This window comes from Bos taurus, chromosome 15 (genome assembly GCF_002263795.3).
Source record: "Bos taurus isolate L1 Dominette 01449 registration number 42190680 breed Hereford chromosome 15, ARS-UCD2.0, whole genome shotgun sequence".
Taxonomy (NCBI): Eukaryota; Metazoa; Chordata; class Mammalia; order Artiodactyla; family Bovidae; genus Bos; species Bos taurus.
In genome coordinates, this window is record NC_037342.1 from 50,512,090 (window position 1) to 50,534,348 (window position 22,259).

Sequence of the window (22,259 nt, forward strand, 5' to 3'; positions counted from 1 at the left end):
TTAATTTTCCTTAAGAAGGTTTACTCTAGCTGTTGTTCATCTCTCTAACCATGAAATCTGGGCAACCTTAAATGAGATATTTTCCTTTGAAACATTGGATTGTATGCCAGGTATCTTTTAAAGAAGCAATGGTTTGGTCAGACTGTTGAATCTAATTATTAAGCCATTAAAGAAAAGGGAATTGTATCTCACTAATATAATTCTGTAAGATTTTTAAAGCTATTTTTCAAAAGCAGAAAATACTCATACACAAAAAGAAAATTAAAATAATGTTTATATCCAAGATTGCTCATATATAAAACATATTTTAATAAAATTATATCATACTTTAATCTACCTCCTTCTAATCTATCATTCTTTAATCTACCCCTCACAAATGTTTACATCATATTTCAGTAATACATAAACACTGCTTTACTTTTGAGTACATTTTTCCAAATTTTCATTATAAAATAGGGAATTTCAAATAGCTAGCCAGTGTTATTGATGTTATTCTGTATACAGTGAAGAGAGCATATGCAGGCATTAGGCCAAACATTACTACATGGATTTACATTTAATCACTGCACATTAAACTTTATATTTTCCAGTGTAGAAGTCCCTAAAATTGTTCATCCCCTTTGACCCAGCAATTTTGTTTGGGGGAACAATTTCCTAAAGGAAATGGAAGAGCATTTAGCAGTAGAAGTCATGAGCATACCTGCTTCTAGATATACTGGTGGGTGTTTTCAGGCATAGTCTTTTGTAAAATACATAATGTCAATTTTCAAGTAGGTTCTCAAAATTCTTCTTTATTGTAGGTTCCACCAGTGACCCAGAATGGAAATAAGATTCCAGTAGCCTACAGTTTCCAGAGGCATATCTGTCATAGGAGTAAATATCTAAAACTAAGAGCTCCTGTCCCTTAGATACTCTACAGTTTCAAACATGTTCCTGTCTAATAATGCCTGCTTGGTACCTACTTCTTTCTGGCTCACTGGCATCCCAGGGTTGGAATCTCTGCACATCTGGCTCTCCATCCCCTTCAGCTCCATGTACCTGGTGGCTGTGGTGGGGAATGTGACCATCTTGGCAGTGATAAAGTTGGAGCACAGCCTGCACCAGCCCATGTACTTCTTTCTGTGCATGTTGGCTGTCATTGACTTAGTCCTGTCAACGTCTACCATGCCCAAACTGCTAGCCATCTTCTGGTTTGATGCCCACCACATTGACCTGGATGCTTGCTTGGCCCAGATGTTCTTTATCCATTGCTTTGCCACTGTTGAGTCAGGCATCTTCCTTGCCATGGCTTTTGATCGCTACGTGGCCATCTGTAACCCACTACGCCATACCTCAGTGCTCACCCATACAGCAGTGAAACATTTGGGCTTGGCTGCTCTGCTCCGTGGAGTACTCTACATTGGACCCCTGCCTATAATGATTCGACTTAGGCTGCCCCTTTACCGGACCCAAATCATTACCCATTCCTACTGTGAGCACATGGCTGTGGTCACCTTGGCTTGTGGTGACACCACAGTCAACAACTTATACGGAATGGGAATTGGCTTCCTGGTATTGATCCTGGATTCATTAGCCATCACTGCCTCCTATGCGATGATTTTTAGAACGGTAATGGGGTTGGCCACCCCTGAGGCTAGGCTTAAAACCCTAGGTACATGCAGTTCTCATATTTGTGCTATCCTTGTCTTTTACATACCCATTGCTGTGTCCTCTCTCACTCACCGCTTTGGCCATCATGTCCCTCCCCATATTCATATCCTTTTGGCCAACTTTTACCTCCTCATCCCACCTATCCTCAATCCAGTTGTCTATGCTGTTCGCACTAAACAAATTCGAGAGAGACTTCTCCACATTCTAAAGACAGGGGCTCAATCCAAGTGAGTGTTCTGCATGTATGAGACATACAGATATTTAATGATGGCAGGAAAAGGCTCTGACCAGGGAAGCCAATGAAATAAGACCCCTATAACCAAGTCTTACCAGAGTTTTGGGGATAAGAGGAACACTAGAATATATTCTGTTTGACCATGGATTTCCAGAAATGAGAATACCTGAACTGTTTGAAAGAGGAAATCAGGGGCTTGAATTTTTGTACAATATTCCTTTTACTATTTGACTTCATAAAATTAAGCACAACAGACACAAGCATACAGACAACAGAAGGAGGTTCATTTATATCTTTGACTTTTTTGGTAAAAGACTTCTGGTTTCTCTTTGGATAGAGTGTTTTGCATAGTTTCTGGAAGGTAAAAGTATAACTCCTATGGGTAGTAGAGTCCCATTCCAAGTCTCAGATCAATCATTCTAATTTTTCCAGACCTTTACAAACAGAATTTGTAAACTGTTTTAGAAGGGTGTGGAAGTCCTCAAGCCAGATCATTCTCCCATTTAAACAGACAAATGGAAATGCAATATCTCACATATCCTCATAAAAAAAGTTGACTGTGAGTGAGGAGGAAGAGACAGAATGATATTAGGAGATTCCATTTTGGAGGCTCTGAAATGGCATACATGAAGCACAGCAGCCAAACTGAAGTAAAATGACAGAAGCAAGAAAGTAACACTGGGATTATTCACTTGAAAAAGGTGGGATATAGAACTGAGTAAAGGTGATAAAAATAAATATATTCCCAGTGGTAGATGCAAACCTTGATACAACTTTAGATATCCTTGGATAATTCTTATGGATAAGTTATCAAAATGAAATGCATGAACTTTATTGATCATAGAGGTTTCATCATGTGATGGCTACTTCAAACCTATATTTTGTGATAGCAAATGGAATGAAGCAATCTCACTCACTTATGGTATGTCCATTTTAGTTGATGTTTCAGGCTTTAAATCTAACATGCTCATTTATCCTTCAATTTCCAACCCACTACAAAAATTCAAAAGCTAGGGCTTCCCAGGTTGTGGTAGTGGTAAAAAAAAAAAAAAAAAAAATCCTGCCTGCCAATGCAGGAGACGTAAGTCGGGGGTTCGATCCCTGGATGGCGAAGATCCCCTGGAGAAGGGAATGGCAACCCACTCTAGTATTCTTGCATGGAGAATCCCATGGACAGAGGCGCCTGGTGGGCTACAGTCCATAAGATTGCACAGAGTCGGACACGACTGAAGCAACTTATCATGACGAAGCCAACTTAACATATAATGAATCATCTTTGTATTTGAACGTATAAAGAAGTCAATAATTAAGCCAGAACTAAAATTCAAGCCTCATATATGCAAAAAAAAAAAAATTTTAAATACCAGAAACTTTCTAAAGTTTAGCTTAACCCCCACACCCCAAGCCAGGTATAAATTTCTATTTCCTCAGGATATTATGCCTAAGCCTAAGGTTTGATTGGGAATATTTCTTTTTCATTATTTTGGTTGAAAGGTGGTTATTTCCCATCTCCTTATCAAGGGTCCTGGAGTCCAGTGCCAAAAGCAAATCTGTTTATTGGGGAAATATTGTGTTCTATGAACATAATTTTAATGCCAAATGTAATTTATCTGCTAACTTGTATTAGGAGCTGATGAAATTATACTATAAAATCAGAGTTAGAAGCTTACTTTATCTCCTGATCACACCTTGGGCTTTGAGAAAATAAAGAAAAATGTTATTTCCCTCAGCCTTGGTGTCACTGATGGCCATAAACAAGAAAATTTTGTCACAGGATAATTCTTTGGCATTATGCAGGATAATTCTTTGGCATTCGCCAAAAGTCCATTTACACTATGAGAAGCAAAGTGTGTGTATGGAGGTACAGGGCTTTTAATCTGTACTTAATTGAACTTTCTAGCCAATATCCTCCGAAATCCCACAGTAAGGTGTTTCTCTACATATGACCTGTTAGTTGTACTATAGATTAAGACCGACTACCGGTAATCCCTAGTTTCTTTATACCCCGTCATTCAATACTGTATAAAGATAAAGAAGAAAAATACTACCTGTATGTGAGCTTCTCCTCCATCCTAGGGACCACCATCCATTACAATACCCAGACCTATTAGATTCAGGATATGAGCTTAATTATAGTATTTAATTCCTTGTCAACTATAGTCATGATTGAGCCCTTTCATAGTGAAAGGGTTATCTCAGGATAAGAGGAAAGATACCCTGGTGAATGTGGTATGAGGATGTGTTAAGTCCAATAACTGAATATCCCTCTTATTTCAAAGCCAACACCTTGTTTCTCCTTCACACAAGTATCTTTCTTTTCTATTACCCATTCTCAGGATGGAAATAAAATACACTATCATCACATTTTTAGTCTACAAGTCTGCATGGAAACAATAAAGATTGGGGAATAGTTAAGGGAAGAGGCATCATTATAGTTATTAAAGTGTTATTTGACACAAGTATTAATAATTTAAGAACCTGGGCTCTGGACTTAGAATAAAGGGTAGAGATGGATCTGAACCAGTAATTTCTAGACTTTGGATGTGCTGCACAATCTAAACTTCAGCCTCTTCTTAGAAACGGAAGTAATGATAGTAGCTCCTCATGTGTTAATTATAAAAATATAATGAGATAATCAACTTAATACCCTGCATAGTTCCTGACACACAAAAAACTTGTCTTTTAAAAACAGTATTCTGTTGTATACTGCAAGGCCCATGGGAAGGGTAACAAGGCAGGAAGAGTAACAGGAGCAAGTTCTTGGAAAAGCCAAAGGACTTCTGCAGTTGTGTCTCACTTGTAAAAGTACCAACCTTAGCTCAAGAAATCACTGCTCTTTGCTTCTCTGCAGAAAGCCAAATACACGGACCCAGCTTTTCTCTGTTCTCCTTGACTGCCTGGTACCCACTGAGGCTTTTTTTTTTTTTTTTTTATAAATAAAAAAAATTTTATTCAATAATATCTTGATAATTAAGTACAGGTCAAGATGCTGAATTATCATATGCTGGAGAAGCAGGGAGCCCATCCTACCACATATAGTAAGTCACCTTTTAAATGTTGAAAGTCGAAAGTGAAGTCACTCAGTCATGTCCGACTCTTTGCCATCCCATGGACTGTAGTCTACCAGGCTTCTCTGTCCATGGGATTTACCAGGTAAGAGTAGTGGAGTGGGTTGCCATTTCATTTAATTAGTCTTGTGACAGTAAAACTCTAAATACTCTTAAATATTTCCTTGTATTACAAGTAAAAAAATTATACTCAAACCCAGTTATGCAAAATGTCATTTCCTTCAATTTTTTCTCCCTGAATCATCCATCCATAATGGGGTTTAGAGTAAAAATAAAGTTATATAAGAAATTGGAATTGATTTTTAAAATCCTTAATTTAGTCTGATACAATTCTAAGAACTTCGCTTTCTGCATAAGGGTGGTGTCATCTGCGTATCTGAGGTTTTTGATATTTCTCCCACAATCTTTATTCCAACTTGTGCTTCATCCAGTCCAGAATTTTGCATGATGTACTCTGCATATAAGTTAAATAAGCAGAGTGACAATATACAGCCTTGAGGTACTGCCTCCCCAGTTTGTAACCAGTCTGTTGTTCCATGTTCAGTTCTAAGTCTTGCTTCTTGACGTGCATATAGATTTCACAAGAGGCAGGTCAAGTGATCTGGTATTCCCATCTGTTTCAGAATTTTTCACAGTTTGTTGTGATCCACACAGTCAAAGGCTTTGGTATAGTCAGTAAGGCAGAAGTAGACGTTTTCCTGGAACTCTCTTGTTTTTTTTGATGATCCAGCGGAGGTTGGCAATTTGATCTCTGGTTCCTCTGCCTTTTCTAAATCTGGCTTGAATATCTGGAAGTTCTCTGTTCACATACTGTTGAAGCCTGGCTTGGAGAATTATGAGCATTATGTTGCTAGCATGTGAGATGAGTGCAATTGTGCAGTCATTTCAACATTCTTTGGCATTGCCTTTCTTTGTGGTAAATAGATTTTATTTATTGTGTAAAATAAATATTTTCCGCAAAAATATAAAAAAATATTTATCGCAGCACTGTTTATAATAGCCAGGACATGGAAGCAACCTAGATGTCCATCAACAGATGAATGGATAAGAAAGCAGTGGTACATATACACAATGGAGTATTACTCAGCCATTAAAAAGAATACATTTGAATCAGTTCTAATGAGGTGGATGAAACTGGAGCCTATTATACAGAGTGAAGTAAGTCAGAAAGAAAAACACCAATACAGTATACTAACGCATATATATGGAATTTAGAAAGATGGTAACAATAGCCCTGTATACGAGACAGCAAAAGAGACACTGATGTATAGAACAGTCTTTTGGACTCTGTGGGAGAAGGAGAGCATGGGATGATTTCGGAGAATGGCATTGAAATACGTAAAATATCATGTATGAAACAAAATGCCAGTCCAGGTTCGATGCACGATACTGAATGCTTGGGGCTGGTGCACTGGGACAACCCAGAGGGATGGTATAGGGAGGGAGGAGGGTTCAGGATGGGGAACACATGTATACCTGTGGCGGATTCATTTCGATATTTGGCAAAACATATAATATTGTAAAGTTTAAAAATAAAATAAAATTTAAAAAAATTTAAAAAAAAAGAAAAATAATTTGTGAGGATAGATCACATCCTGGACATAAATCTAGCCTTGGTAAATTCAAAAAAATAGAAATCATTCCAAGCATCTTTTCTGACCACAATGCAGTAAAATTAGATCTCAATTACAGGAGAAAAACTATTAAAAATTCCAACATATGGAGGCTGAACAACACGCTGCTGAATAACCAACAAATCACAGAAGAAATCAAAAAAGAAATCAAAATTTGCATAGAAATGAATGAAAATGAAAACACAACAACCCAAAACCTGTGGGACACTTTAAAAGCAGTCCTAAGGGGAAAGTTCATAGCAATACAGGCATACCTCAAGAAACAAGAAAAAAGTCAAATAAATAACCTAACTCTACACCTAAAGCAACTAGAAAAAGAAGAAATGAAGAACCCCAGGCTTAGTAGAAGGAAAGAAATCTTAAAAATTAGGGCAGAAATAAATGCAAAAGACTAGGGGAGGAGCCAAGATGGTGGAGGAGTAGGACGGGGAGAACACTTTCTCCCCCACAAATGCATCAAAAGAGCATTTAAACGTCGAGTAAATTCCACAAAACAACTTCTGAATGCCGGCAGAGGACATCAGGCACCCAGAAAAGCAACCCAACTCTTTGAAAGGAGAGTGAAGAAACACAGCTCCACCCGCCAGAACACCGACACAAGCTTCCCTAACCAGGAAACCTTGACAAGCCACCTGTACAAACCCACACACAGCGAAGAAACGCCACAATACACAAGCTTCCCTAACCAGGAAACCTTGACAAGCCACCTGTACAAACCCACACACAGCGAGGAAACGCCACAATAAAGAGAACTCCACAAACTGCCAGAATACAGAAAGGACACCCCAAACTCAGCAATTTAAACAAGATGAAGAGACAGAGGAATACCCAGCAGATAAAGGAACAGGATAAATGCCCACCAAACCAAACCAAAGAGGAAGAGATAGGGAATCTACCTGATAAAGAATTCCAAATAATGATAGTGAAATTGATCCAAAATCTTGAAATTAAAATGGAATCACAGATAAATAGCCTGGAGACAAGGATTGAGAAGATGCAAGAAAGGTTTAACAAGGACCTAGAAGAAATAAAAAAGAGTCAATATATAATGAATAATGCAATAAATGAAATTAAAAACACTCTGGAGGCAACAAATAGTAGAATAACAGAGGCAGAAGATAGGATTAGTGAATTAGAAGATAGAATGGTAGAAATAAATGAACCAGAGAGGATAAAAGAAAAACGAATTAAAAGAAATGAGGACAATCTCGGAGACCTCCAGGACAATATTAAACACTACAACATCCGAATCATAGGGGTTCCAGAAGAAGAAGACAAAAAGAAAGACCATGAGAAAATACTTGAGGAGATAATAGTTGAAAACTTCCCTAAAATGGGGAATGAAATAATCACCCAAGTCCAAGAAACCCAGAGAGTCCCAAACAGGATAAACCCAAGGTGAAACACCCCAAGACACATATTAATCAAATTAACAAAGATCAAACACAAAGAACAAATATTAAAAGCAGCAAGGGAAAAACAACAAATAACACACAAGGGAATTCCCATAAGGATAACAGCTGATCTTTCAATAGAAACTCTTCAAGCCAGGAGGGAATGGCAAGACATACTTAAAATGATGAAAGAAAATAACCTACAGCCCAGATTATTGTACCCAGCAAAGATCTCATTCAAGTATGAAGGAGAAATCAAAAGCTTTTCAGACAAGCAAAAGCTGAGAGAATTCTGCACCACCAAACCAGCTCTCCAACAAATACTAAAGGATATTCTCTAGACAGGAAACAAAAAAACGGTGTATAAATTCGAACCCAAAACAATAAAGTAAATGGCAACGAGATCATACTTATCAGTAATTACCTTAAACGTAAATGGGTTGAAGGCCCCAACCAGAAGACAAAGACTGGCTGAATGGATATAAAAACAAGACCCCTACATATGTTGTCTACAAGAGACCCACCTCAAAACAGGGGACACATACAGACTGAAAGTGAAGGGCTGGAAAAAGATTTTCCATGCAAATAGGGACCAAAAGAAAGCAGGAGTCGCAATACTCATATCAGATAAAATAGACTTTAAAACAAAGGCTGTGAAAAGAGACAAAGAAGGTCACTACATAATGATCAAAGGATCAATCCAAGAAGAAGATATAACAATTATAAATATATATGCACCCAACACGGGAGCACCGCAGTATGTAAGACAAATGCTAACAAGTATGAAAGGAGAAATTAACAATAACACAATAATAGTGGGAGACTTTAATACCCCACTCACACCTATGGATAGATCAACTAAACAGAAAATTAACAAGGAAACACAAACTTTAAATGATACAATAGACCAGTTAGACCTAATTGATATCTATAGGACATTTCATCCCAAAACAATGAATTTCACCTTTTTCTCAAGCGCACATGGAACCTTCTCCAGGAGAGATCACATCCTGGGCCATAAAGCTAGCCTTGGTAAGTTCAAAAAAATAGAAATCATTCCAAGCATCTTTTCTGACCACAATGCAGTAAGATTAGATCTCAATTACAGGAGAAAAACTATTAAAAATTCCAACATATGGAGGCTGAACAACACGCTGCTGAATAACCAACACATCACAGAAGAAATCAAAAAAGAAATCAAAATTTGCATAGAAATGAATGAAAATGAAAACACAACAACCCAAAACCTGTGGGACACGGTAAAAGCAGTCCTAAGGGGAAAGTTCATAGCAATACAGGCATACCTCAAGAAACAAGAAAAAAGTCAAATAAATAACCTAACTCTACACCTAAAGCAACTAGAAAAGGAAGAAATGAAGAACTCCAGGGTTAGTAGAAGGAAAGAAATCTTAAAAATTAGAGCAGAAATAAATGCAAAAGAAACAAAAGAGACCATAGCAAAAATCAACAAAGCCAAAAGCTGGTTCTTTGAAAGGATAAATAAAATTGACAAACCATTAGCCAGACTCATCAAGAAACAAAGGGAGAAAAATCAAATCAATAATATTAGAAACGAAAATGGAGAGGTCACAACAGACAACATAGAAATACAAAGGATCATAAGAGACTACTATCAACAATTATATGCCAATAAAATGGACAACATGGAAGAAATGGACAAATTCTTAGAAAAGTACAACTTTCCAAAACTGGACCAGGAAGAAATAGAAAATCTTAACAGACCCATCACAAGCACGGAAATTGAAACTGTAATCAGAAATCTTCCAGCAAACAAAAGCCCAGGTCCAGATGGCTTCACAGCTGAATTCTACCAAAAATTTAGAGAAGAGCTAACACCTATCCTGCTCAAACTCTTCCAGAAAATTGCAGAGGAAGGTAAACTTCCAAACTCATTCTATGAGGCCGCCATCACCCTAATACCAAAACCTGACAAAGATCCCACAAAAAAAGAAAACTACAGGCCAATATCACTGACGAACATAGATGCAAGAATCCTTAACAACATTCTAGCAATCAGAATCCAACAACACATTAAAAAGATCATACACCATGACCAGGTGGGCTTTATCCCAGGGATGCAAGGATTCTTCAATATCCGCAAATCAATCAATGTTATACACCACATTAACAAATTGAAAAATAAAAACCATATGATTATCTCAATAGATGTAGAGAAAGCCTTTGACAAAATTCAACATCCATTTATGATAAAAACTCTCCAGAAAGCAAGAATAGAAGGAACATACCTCAACATAATAAAAGCTATATATGACAAACCCACAGCAAACATTATCTTCAATGGTGAAAAATTGAAAGCATTTCCTCTAAAGTCAGGAACAAGACAAGGGTGCCCACTTTCACCATTACTATTCAACATAGTTTTGGAAGTTTTGGCCACAGCAATCAGAGCAGAAAAAGAAATAAAAGGAATCCAAATTGGAAAAGAGGTAAAACTCTCACTGTTTGCAGATGACATGATCCTCTACATAGAAAACCCTAAAGACTCCATCAGAAAATTACTAAAGCTAATCAATGAATGTAGTAAAGTTGCAGGATATAAAATCAACACACAGAAATCCCTTGCATTCCTATACACTAATAATGAGAAAACAGAAAGAGAAATTAAGGAAACAATTCCATTCACCATTGCAACGGAAAGAATAAAATACTTAGGAATATATCTACCTAAAGAAACTAAAGACCTATATATAGAAAACTATAAAACACTGGTGAAAGAAATCAAAGAGGACACTAATAGATGGAGAAATATACCATGTTCATGGATTGGAAGAATCAATATAGTGAAAATGAGTATACCACCCAAAGCAATTTATAGATTCAATGCAATCCCTATCAAGCTACCAACGGTATTCTTCACAGAGCTAGAACAAATAATTTCACAATTTGTATGGAAATACAAAAAACCTTGAATAGCCAAAGCGATCTTGAGAAAGAAGAATGGAACTGGAGGAATCAACCTGCCTGACTTCAGGCTCTACTACAAAGCCACAGTCATCAAGACAGTATGGTACTGGCACAAAGACAGAAATATAGATCAATGGAACAAAATAGAAAGCCCAGAGATAAATCCATGTACATATGGACAACTTATCTTTGACAAAGGAGGCAAGAATATACAATGGATTAAAGACAATCTCTTTAACAAGTGGTGCTGGGAAAACTGGTCAACCACTTGTAAAAGAATGAACCTAGAACACTTTCTAACACCATACACAAAAATAAACTCAAAATGGATTAAAGATCTAAACGAAAGACCAGAAACTATAAAACTCCTAGAGGAGAACATAGGCAAAACACTCTCTGACATATATCACAGCAGGATCCTCTATGACCCACCTCCCAGAATATTGGAAATCAAAGCAAAAATAAACAAATGGGACCTAATTAAACTTAAAAGCTTCTGCACAACAAAGGAAACTATAAGCAAGGTGAAAAGACAGCCTTCAGAATGGGAGAAAATAATAGCAAATGAAGCAACTGACAAACAACAAATCTCAAAAATATACAAGCAACACCTACAGCTCAACTCCAGAAAAATAAATGACCCAATCAAAAAATGGGCCAAAGAACTAAATAGACACTTCTCCAAAGAAGACATACAGATGGCTAACAAACACGTGAAAAGTTGCTCAACATCACTCATTATCAGAGAAATGTAAATCAAAACCACAATGAGGTACCATTTCATGCCAGTCAGAATGGCTGTGATCCAAAAGTCTACAAGCAGTAAATGCTGAAGAGGGTGTGGAGAAAAAGGAACCCTCTTACACTGTTGGTGGGAATGCAAACTAGTACAGCCACTATGGAGAACAGTGTGGAGATTCCTTAAAAAACTGGAAATAGAACTGCCTTATGATCCAGCAGTCCCACTGCTGGGCATACACACTGAGGAAACCAGAAGGGAAAGAGACACGTGTACCCCAATGTTCATCGCAGCACTGTTTATAATAGCCAGGACATGGAATCAACCTAGATGTCCATCAGCAGATGAATGGATAAGAAAGCTCTGGTACGCATACACAATGGAGTATTACTCAGCCATTAAAAAGAATACATTTGAATCAGTTCTAATGAGGTGGATGAAACTGGAGTGAAGTAAGAGTGAAGTACAGAGTGAAGTAACCAGAAAGAAAAACATCAAACAGTATACTAATGCATATATATAGAATTTAGAAAGATGGTAACAATAACCCTGTATACGAGACAGCAAAAGAGACACTGATGTATAGAACAGTCTTTTGGACTCTGTGGGAGAGGGTGGGATGTTTTGGGAGAATGGCATTGAAATATGTATAATATCATATATGAAACGAGTCACCAGTCCAGATTTGATGCACGATACTGGGTCTTGGGGCTGGTGCACTGGGACGACCCAGAGGGATGGTGTGGGGAGGGAGGAAGGAGGAGGGTTCAGGATGGGGAACACATGTATACCTGTGGCAGATTCATTTTGATATATGGCAAAACCAATACAATATTGTAAAGTTAAAAAAAAAATTAAATTTAAAAAAATGAAAAACAATTTGTGGAAAATAAATTTTATTTCATGGCAAATAGATGGAGAAACAATGAATAGAGTGAGAAACTTTATTTTTTGGGGCTCCAAAATCACTGCAGATGGTGAGTACAGCCATGAAATTAAAAGACGCTTACTCCTTTAAAGAAAAGCTATATGCACCTAGACAGCATATTGAAAAGCATAGACGTTGCTTTGCCAACAAAGGTCCATCTAGTCAAAGCTATGTTTTTTTCCAAGAGTTATGTATGGATGTGAGAGTTGGACTATAAGGAAAGCTGAGTGCCGAAGAATTGATGCTTTTGGACTGTGGTGTTGGAGAATACTTTTGAGAGTCCCTTGGACTGCAAGGAGTTCCAACCAGTCCATCCTAAAGGAAATCAGTTCTGAATATTCATTGGAAGGACTGATGCTGAAGCTGAAACTCCAATACTTTGACCACCTGATGCAAAGAACTGACTCAGTTGAAAAGACCCTGATGCTGGGAAGATTGAAGGTGGGAGAAGGGGACGACAGAGGATGAGATGGTTGGATGGCATCACCGACATGATGGACATGATTTTGAGCAAGCTCCAGGAGTTGGTGATAGACAGGGAAGCCTGGCATCCTGCAGTCCATGGGGTCACAGAGTCAGACATGACTGAGTGACTGAACTGAATTTTAAGAACTCTCGGAAGTTGTATCAACTTACCTTACATTACATTTAAAACTTCAGTAGGGTATATGTGGGTTAGAAGACTACCACTATAGCAATCACATAGGAGAGGACTGTCTCCTGCTTCCTTGTTTCTTGGCTGTCCTCAATCCCAGATTCCTCTTGTGCTATAATTCTGATAAATCTTCACCTGGGGCCTGTTGTACCCTGACCACCTCCTTCTAGAGTCTTTGCAATCTCAGTGGATCATCAGTACCAGTCACACCCCGACACAATCCTGGCAGGGTCTGTCCACTCTATCATGCTTATGCCTTTGTCTAGCTATAGAATCCTCAGCAAACGGGACAGAGTGGCTTACTGGCTTACTCTCTTTAAGCCAACATATTTATTCTGCTTGTGCCCCAGGAATGCTTAGAATCCACTTTCACACCACTTGGAGCCTTGAGAGTGAGAGGCATGGTTTCAACTAATGTTCTTCCTCTTGCGAGGCACAGAGGGTCTTTGTGCATAATCTCATCTGAGACCAGGAAGATAAACCTGTTCTGCCAGATCAGATACCCTTATTATCAATCTTTTGTCATCTTTTTGTCTCAAAGATTTTGAATTTTTAAAAACCAAGAGTTTTGTGTCCTGTTAAGGGGTAACATAGGAAGCCCTGGTTACTCCATATATCCTTCTGTGACTAGATTCTAGAATCAAGAATTTTAGAATTGAATTTGAGAAATGATTCTTTAGATTTCAAAAGAAAGGCCTAAGATCTGAGGGATCTATAGTTCTGGAAATACTGCCAGACCAATGCAAATCTTCTATTTTAGGGAATAGTATTGTTTATTTTATACTTCTGCCTTCAACAAGGAAAACTGACTATTGATTCAAATGGAAAAAACACCAGCAAAATATAAAATTTATGTTACAATTGAGAGTCAGATAAAAATCTTGGCAGGAGACTCCTCTTTTTTGAGGAATACTTTGTGGTTTAATCCTGATTTGTTAAAGAAAGTTGGATAGGTCTGAGAGTAATTGAGGTGAGACAGTCAAAGGTACAAAAGCATCTATGTTATGTAGGCAGATTAGTTGGACAGATTGTTGCTCAGCCCCTCAGTCGTGTCCTATTCTTTGAGACCCACTGGACTGAGGCACGCTACGCTTCTCCATCCCTCACCATCTCCTGGAGTTTGCCCAGGTTCATGTTCATAGAATAGGAGATGCCATCCAGCCATCTCATCCTCTGTCGTCCACTTCTCCTCTTGCCTTCAATCTTTGCCAGCATCAGGGTCTTTTCCAATGAGTCAGCTCTTAACATCAGTTGGGCAAAGTATTGGAGTTTCAGCACCAGCCCTCCCAATGAATATTCAGGACTGATTTTCTTTAAGGTTGACTAGTTTGATCTCCTTGCTGTCGGAGGGACTCAAGAGTCTTCTCCAACACTACAGTTCAATAGCATCAGTTTTTCAGCTCTCAGCTATACTTATGGTCAAATTCTACATCCTTACATGGCTACAGGAAAAACCAAAGCTTGGATTATGAGGACCTTTGTTGGCAAAGTAATGTCTGCTTTCTAATATGCTGCCTACGTTTGTCATAGCTTCTCTTCCAAGAAGCAAGTATCTTTTAATTTCATGGCCGCAAGTCGCCATCTACAGTGATTTTGGAGCCCAAGAAAATAACTCACTGTTTCCATTGTTTCCACATCTGTCTGCCAAGAGGTGATGGGACCTACAATGGAACTAATGTCATGATGATGCCATGATCTTAGTTTTTTGAATGTTGAGTTTTAAGCCAGCTTTTTCACTCTCCTCTTTCATATTCATCAAGAGTCTCCAGTTCCTCCTCACTTTCTGCCATTAGGGTGGTGTCTTGATATTTCTCCTGGCAATTTTGATTCCAGCTTGTGCTTCATCCAGCCCAACATTTCACATGATGGATTCTGCATACAAGTTAAATAAGAAGGGTGACAAAATACAGCCTTGACATACTCCTTTCCCCATTTTGAACCAGGCCATTGTCCCACAATACAATGAGAAAGGCTAGAATTCACTTCAAGAAAATTAGAGATACCAAGGGAACTTTTTATGCAAAGACAGGCACAGTAAAGAACAGAAATGGTAGAGACCTAACAGAAGCAGAAGATGTTAAGACGAGGTGGCAAGAATACACAGAAGAACTGCACAAAAAAATATCTTCATGACCCAGATAACCACGATGATGTGATCACTCACCTAGAACCATACATCCTGGAATGGAAAGTCAAGTGGACTTTAGGAAGCATCACTATGAACAAAGCTAGTGGAGGTGATGGAATTCCAGTTGAGCTATTTCAAATCCTAAAAGATGGTGCTGTGAAAGTGTTGCACTCAGTATGCCAGAAAATTTTGAAAACTCAGCAGTGGCCAGAGGACTGACTGGAAAAGGTCAGTTTTCATTTCAATCCCAAAGAAAGGCAATGCCAAAGAATGCTCAAACTACCACACAATTGCACTCATCTCACACACTAGCAATATATGCTCAAATTTCGCTAAGCCAGGCTTCAGCAGTATGTGAACTGTGAACTTCCAGATATTCCAGCTGGATTTAGTAAAGCCAGAGGAACCAGAGATCAAATTTCCAACATCTGTTGGATCATCAAAAAAAGCAAGAGAGTTCCAGAAAAACATCTACTTCTGCTTTATTGACTATGGCAAAGCCTTTGACTGTGTGGATCATAACAAACTGTGGAAAATTCTTAAAGAGATGGGACTACCAGACCACCTCACCTGCCTCCTGAGAAATCTGTATGTAGGTCAAATAGGAACAGTTATATCTGGATGTGAACAACAGACTGGTTCCAAATTGAGAAAGGAGTACATCAAGGCTGTAAATTGTCACCCTGCTTATTTAACTTACATGCAGAGTATATCATGCGAAATGCCAGGCTGGATGAAGCACAAGCTGGAATCAAGATTGCTGGGAAAAATATCAAAAACCTCAGATACGCAGATGACACCACCTTTATGGCAGAAAGTGAAGAACAAAAAAGCCTCTTGCCAAAAGTAAAAGAGGGGAGTGAAAATTTTCACTTAAAACTCAACATTCAAAAAACTAAGATCACAGCATCTGGCCCCATCCCTTCATGGGAAATAGATGGGGAAACAGTGGAAACAGTGACAGACTATTTCTTTGGGCTCCAAAATCACTTCAGATGGTGATTGCAGCCATGAAATTTAAAGATGCTAGCTCCTTGGAAGAAAAGCTGTGCCCAACCTAGACAGCATATTAACAAGCAGAGAGATTACTTTGCCACCAAAGGTTCGTCTCATCAAAGCTATGGTTTTTCCAGTACTCATGTGTCTATGTGAGAGTTTGACTATAAAGAAATATGAGTGTCAAAGAATTGATGCTTTTGAACTTTGGTGTTGGAGAAGACTCTTGAGAGTCCCTTGGACTGCAAAGAGTTCCAACCAGTCCATACTAAAGGCAATCAGCCCTGAATATTCATTGGAAGGACTGATGCTGAAGCTGAAACTCCAATACTTTGGCCACCTGATGCAAAGAACTGACTCAATTAAAAAGACCCTGATTCTGGGAAAGGTTGAAGGCTGGAGGAGAAGGGGATGATAGAGGATGAGATGGTTGGATGGCATCACCAGCTTGATGGATATGAGTTTGAGTAAGCTCCGGGAGTTTGTGATGGACAGGGAAGCCTGCATGCTCCAGTCCATGGGTCACAAAGAGTTGTACACAACTAAACTGAATCAAAAGGCGCAGGCTGTCTAAAGAGACCCACTTCAGATCTAGGGACACATACAGACTGAAAGTGATGTGTAAGAAGGTATTCCATGCAAATGGATATCAAAAGAAAGATGGACTAGAATTCTTGTATCAGGTAAAATAGACTTTAAAATAAGGCTGTTTCAAGAGACAAAGTAGAACAGGACATAATGAGGAAGGGATAAGTAAGAAGAAGATATAACAATTATACATATGCATTGAACATAGGAGCACCTGAATATATAAGGCAGATACTAACAGCCACAAAGGAGAAATTGACAATAACACAATTGACAGTAGTGTTTAAGACAGAAAAAAGTCAAAAAGAAAACATCCCCTAAATGACGTATTACACCATTGGACTTAATTGATCTTTATAGGGCATTCCATCCGAAAGCAGTGGACTACAATTTCTTCTCAAGTACACATGGGACATGCTTCAGGATAGGTCACATGGTCTGCCACAAAGTCAGCCTCAGGAAATTTAAGACATTTGAATTCAAGCATCTTTTCTCAGCACAACACTAAGATTAGAAATCAACAAGAAAAAAAAAAACTAAAAAATTAACACATTGTGGCTAAACAATGTTTCTAAATAACTAAGGAAATCAAAAGATACCTGGAGAGAAAGGAGAATGAAAACAATCCAAAATCTATGAGACACAGCAAAAGCAGTGTCTCACAGGGCATATACCTGGAGAAAACTGTAATTCAAAATACACCCTAATGATCACTGCAGCACTATTTACAATAGCCAGGACACAGAAGCAACCCAAACGTCCATCAACAACAGAATAAAGAAAATGTGGCACGTATATACAATTGGATATTATTTAGCCATATAAAGGAATAAAACACTATGCCATTTTCAGAGATGTGGATGGACCTGAAGACTGTCATATAGAGTGAAGTCAGAAAGAAAAATATCATATAGTATTGCTTATATGTGTAATCTAGGAAAATGATACAGAAGAATGTATTTGCAAAACAGAAATAGAGACACAGATGTGGAGAACAAACCCATGGATACCAGCGGAGGAAGGAGAAGTGTGAGGATTTGAGGGACTGGGATTGACATAAACACACTGCTGCTGCTGCTGCTGCTAAGTCGCTTCAGTCGTGTCTGACTCTGTGCGACCCTATAGATGGAAGCCCACCAGGCTCCTCCATCCCTGGGATTCTCCAGGCAAGAACACTGGAGTGGGTTGCCATTTCCTTCTCCAGTGCATGAAAGTGAAAAGTGAAAGTGAAGTCACTCAGTCGTGTCTGTCTCTTAGCGACCCCATGGACTGCAGCCTACCAGGCTCCTCCATCCATGGGATTTTCCAGGCAAGACATAAACACACTACTATGTATCAAATAGATAACTAATGAGAACCTACCGTATAGTATAGGGAACTTTACTCACTGCTCTGTGGTGACCTAAATGGAAAGGCAGGCAAAAAGTGAAGGGGTGTATGTATATGTATAGCTTATTCACTTTGCTGTACAGCAAAAACTAACAACATTGTAGAACTATACTCCAATAAAAACATTCTGTGTTGTACACCTGAAACTAATATAATGCTGTAAATCAACTATACTTCAAAAAAAAAAAACAGATAATTGTTGATGAGGATGTGGAGAAGTTGGAAACCCTTATACATTGTTAAAAGGGATATAAAATGGCTTACTACTATGGATAACAGCATCTAAAAAAATTAAAAATAGAATCACCACAGGACCCAGCGACTTCACCTCTGTATACATACCCAAAAGAACTGAAAGCAGACTCTCAAAGGGATGTTTGTACAGCCATGCCTTTTGTAACATTATACCTAATATGTAAAAGGTAGAAGCAACTCAAGTGTCCATGTATGGATAAAAGAACAAAATGTGGTATATACAAAAATATTTAACCTTAAAAAGAATGGATATTCTGACATGTACTGCAACATGGATGGACACTGAGGACATTATGCTAAAAGAAATAATCTAGTTACAAAAGAAACATACTTGATTCCACTTATATGAGGCATCTAAATTGTCAAATTCAAAGACAGAGAATGGGGGTCTCCTGGGGCAGAAAGAAAGAGGAATAAGCATTTACTATTTAATGTATACTGAGTTCCAGTTTTTCAAGATGAAAAGAACTCTGAAGATGAGTGTCAATGATTGCACAATATGAATGTATTTAATACTACTGCACTATGCACTTCAAAATGGTAAAGTGGAAGTGAAAATGTTAGTTGCTCAGCCGTGTCTGACTCTTTGCGACCCCATGGACTGTAAGGATTCTCCAGGCAAGAATACTGGAGTGGGTTGCCATTTCCTTCTCCAGGGGGTCTTCCAGACCCAGGGTTCAAACCTGGGTCTCTTTCATTGCAGGCAGATTCTTTACTGTTTGAGCCACCAGGGAAGTCTCAAATGATTAAGAAACTAAATTTTTGGTTATGTGTGTTTTTCCACAGTTTTAAAAAAAAAAAAAGGAATTCTAACATATATCCTTATGAGAAGAGGAAATTTGGGCATGGGCACACTCAGAAGAACACGCTGTGAAGGTAGAGTGAGAAAAATGCCAAGTAAAAGGTAAGAATAAAGCTCCAAGACACCAACCCTACCAGCACCTTAACTTGGCCTTTTAGCCTCCAGAATTGTGAAGCCACTGTTTCTCTTTTTTAACCCACTCAGTGTATGGTACTTTGTGCTTCCCAGATGCCGCTAGTGGTAAAGAACACATTTGCCAATTCAGGAGATGCAGGTTCAATCCTTGGGTAGGGAGCATTCTGTGGAGGAAGAAATGGCACCCTACTCTAGTATTTTTGCCTGGAAAATTCTAAGGACAGAGGACCCTGGTGGGCTATAGTCCATGAAGTCACAAAGAACTGGACAAAACTGAAGCGAATTAGCATGCATACACTCACACGAACGGTATTTTATTATACCAGACCAGCAAACTAGTACACCATCATACAATATCTTCCACAAAAGCATATTTGCACTTTTACCCTGTGATCCCATTGTTTCTTAAGAGAATATGCATGTGTGTGTGCTTAGTCATTCCGTCCTGCCTGACTCTTTGTGACCCCTTAGACTTTAGCCCGCTAGGCTCCTCTGTCCATGGAATTTTCTAACAAGAATACTGGGACAGGTTGCTATTTCCAACTCCAAGGGATTTTCTCCACCCAGGGATCCAACCCACATCTCCTGTGTCTCCTGTATTGCAGGTATGTTCTTAGACTACCGTTTAGGAAATATACATATATGTCTATCTCTACAAATTTCTTTTTTTTTATCATTGACAAATAAAAAGTCCATGTCAGATGGAATCAGAAACGTTGGAAGGAGTAAAAAAAGGGGGGATAGGGGTGTAGCAAGAACCCAGAGACCTACTTAATGCTTTTTTCTATCTTTGCTCTCAATTCTCCTTACCACCAGCCCTGACCCCCCTCCCCGCTGCCTCATACACACACACACACAAAGAAATAGTTCCCAGGGTCAAAACTTTTTTTTTTTTTTTTTACCATAGTTGAGACAGATGGAAAGCTTAAAAATTACAGTAAATTCTAACAACACATCAACAAACAATGTATGCATGCTAAATCACTTCAGCCATGTCTGACTCTTTGCAACTCTATGGACTGTAGCCCACCAGGCTCCCCTGTCCATGGGATTGTCCAGGCAAAAATACTAGAGTGGGTTGACATGCCCTCCTCCAGGGAATTGTGCTGACCCAGGGATCGGACCCACATCTCTTAAGTCTCCTGCATTAGGTGGGCCCTTTACTACTAGCTCCACCTGGAAAGCCCAAAAGACAAAGTAACATGCCTGAAAAGAAGCAGTTCCCAAAACAGAGGGCTGCTTATCCTCTTGAGGACTTACACAAGAAGTGTCACAGCCTGTAGGTCATATACATCACCAATGAAGAAGGAATGGCCTTGTTTCCAGGATAAGTCCAATATTACAAGGCTCCCGAAGTCAAGTAATACCTCTAACATCAGAGCAACTGTGATCAGTCACACATAGTAAAAGATAAATTACCTTCTGTATTAACTCATTCAAGTTTGGCATATGAACAAAGCATGAACAAGAAATGTGAGCAGCCTATAAGCAGATGACATTTTATCATCATACACAGAATATGAAATTAGGAAAAAGAAACCTGGTGCAGTGGTCTGGGCCTAGTGATGATATTTCTAGACAACTACAAATTAGGACTTGCCAACATCCCAAATGAGTGTGCAGAGCTGTGTATCGTCAGTGAAGCAGCAAGAACAGTGCTTGAGTGTAGGACCTAGTGCTACTCAGTGATCCCAAGACTCCTTCCTTCCTGTTGCTTGAGTCAAAAGTCTCGGTGTTATCTTTAAAGCTCTTTTTTCTCAAACCTTCTAATCTTTTAAGAAATCCCATAGGCACTTTTGGAAATAATGCAAAATCTGATTGTTTCTCACCTCATGCAATGTTAGCACCTTGATGAGGAGACAATATAATCTCTGGATTATTGTCATACTCCTCCCTGCTTCTACCCTCACCTTCTTCCTCTGTTCTTATCATAGAAACAAGACACTATCTTTGAGAAATGTATATCATGTCAACTCTCTGCCCAGAACTCTGAATTTTATTCTGAAAAAAAATTAAGAAACTTTTGCCAAGTCCTTCAGTTCAGTTCAGTCACTCAGTCATGTCTGACTCTTTGCAACCCCATGAATCGCAGCATGCCAGGCCTCCCTGTCCATCACCAACTCCCGGAGTTCACCCAGACTCAACGTCCATCGAGTCAGTGATGTCATCCAGCCATCTCATCCTCTGTCATCCCCTTCTCCTCCTGCCCCCAATCCCTCCCAGCATCAGAGTCTTTTCCAATGAGTCAACTCTTCACATGAGGTGGCCAAAGTACTGGAGTTTCAGCTTTAGCATCATTCCTTCCAAAGAAATACCAGGGCTGATCTCCTTCAGAATACAGTGGTTGGATCTCCTTGTAGTCCAAGGGACTCTCAAGAGTCTTCTCCAACACTACAGTTCAAAGGCATCAATTCTTCAGCGCTCAGCTTTCTTCACAGTCCAACTCTCACATCCATACATGACCACTGGAAAAACCATAGCCTTGACTAGATGGACCTTTGTTGGCAAAGTAATGTCTCTGCTTTTCAATATGCTATCTAGATTGGTCCTTACCTGGTCTAAATTTCTGTGTGATCAAAAAACTCAGCTAGCCAAATATAAGCAAATTAAAAACCAAAAAAAGAGGGAAATAAGCTCCCCCCCCCAAAAAAAAGTATTGGAGTGAATGAAAGATACATTTGAATTCATTAAATTCATGGGACCAAAAGTAACACTCA

The 22,259-nt window shown here is 38.8% G+C and overlaps 1 protein-coding gene across 1 annotated transcript; it reads left to right on the plus strand.

The window, feature by feature from the left end:
• The first annotated feature begins 927 nt into the window (after nucleotides 1–927).
• On the plus strand, nucleotides 928–1,881 carry OR52M2 (olfactory receptor family 52 subfamily M member 2). The gene has a single exon (NM_001390242.1). It carries the CDS (start codon nucleotides 928–930, stop codon nucleotides 1,879–1,881), a length of 954 nt encoding a protein of 317 aa, NP_001377171.1.
• Nucleotides 1,882–22,259: the final 20,378 nt, after the last annotated feature.

Coding starts and splice junctions, on each gene's coding strand:
- OR52M2 (NM_001390242.1), top strand. CDS start 928: ATGTTCCTGTCTAATAATGCCTGCTTGGTACCTACTTCTTTCTGGCTC.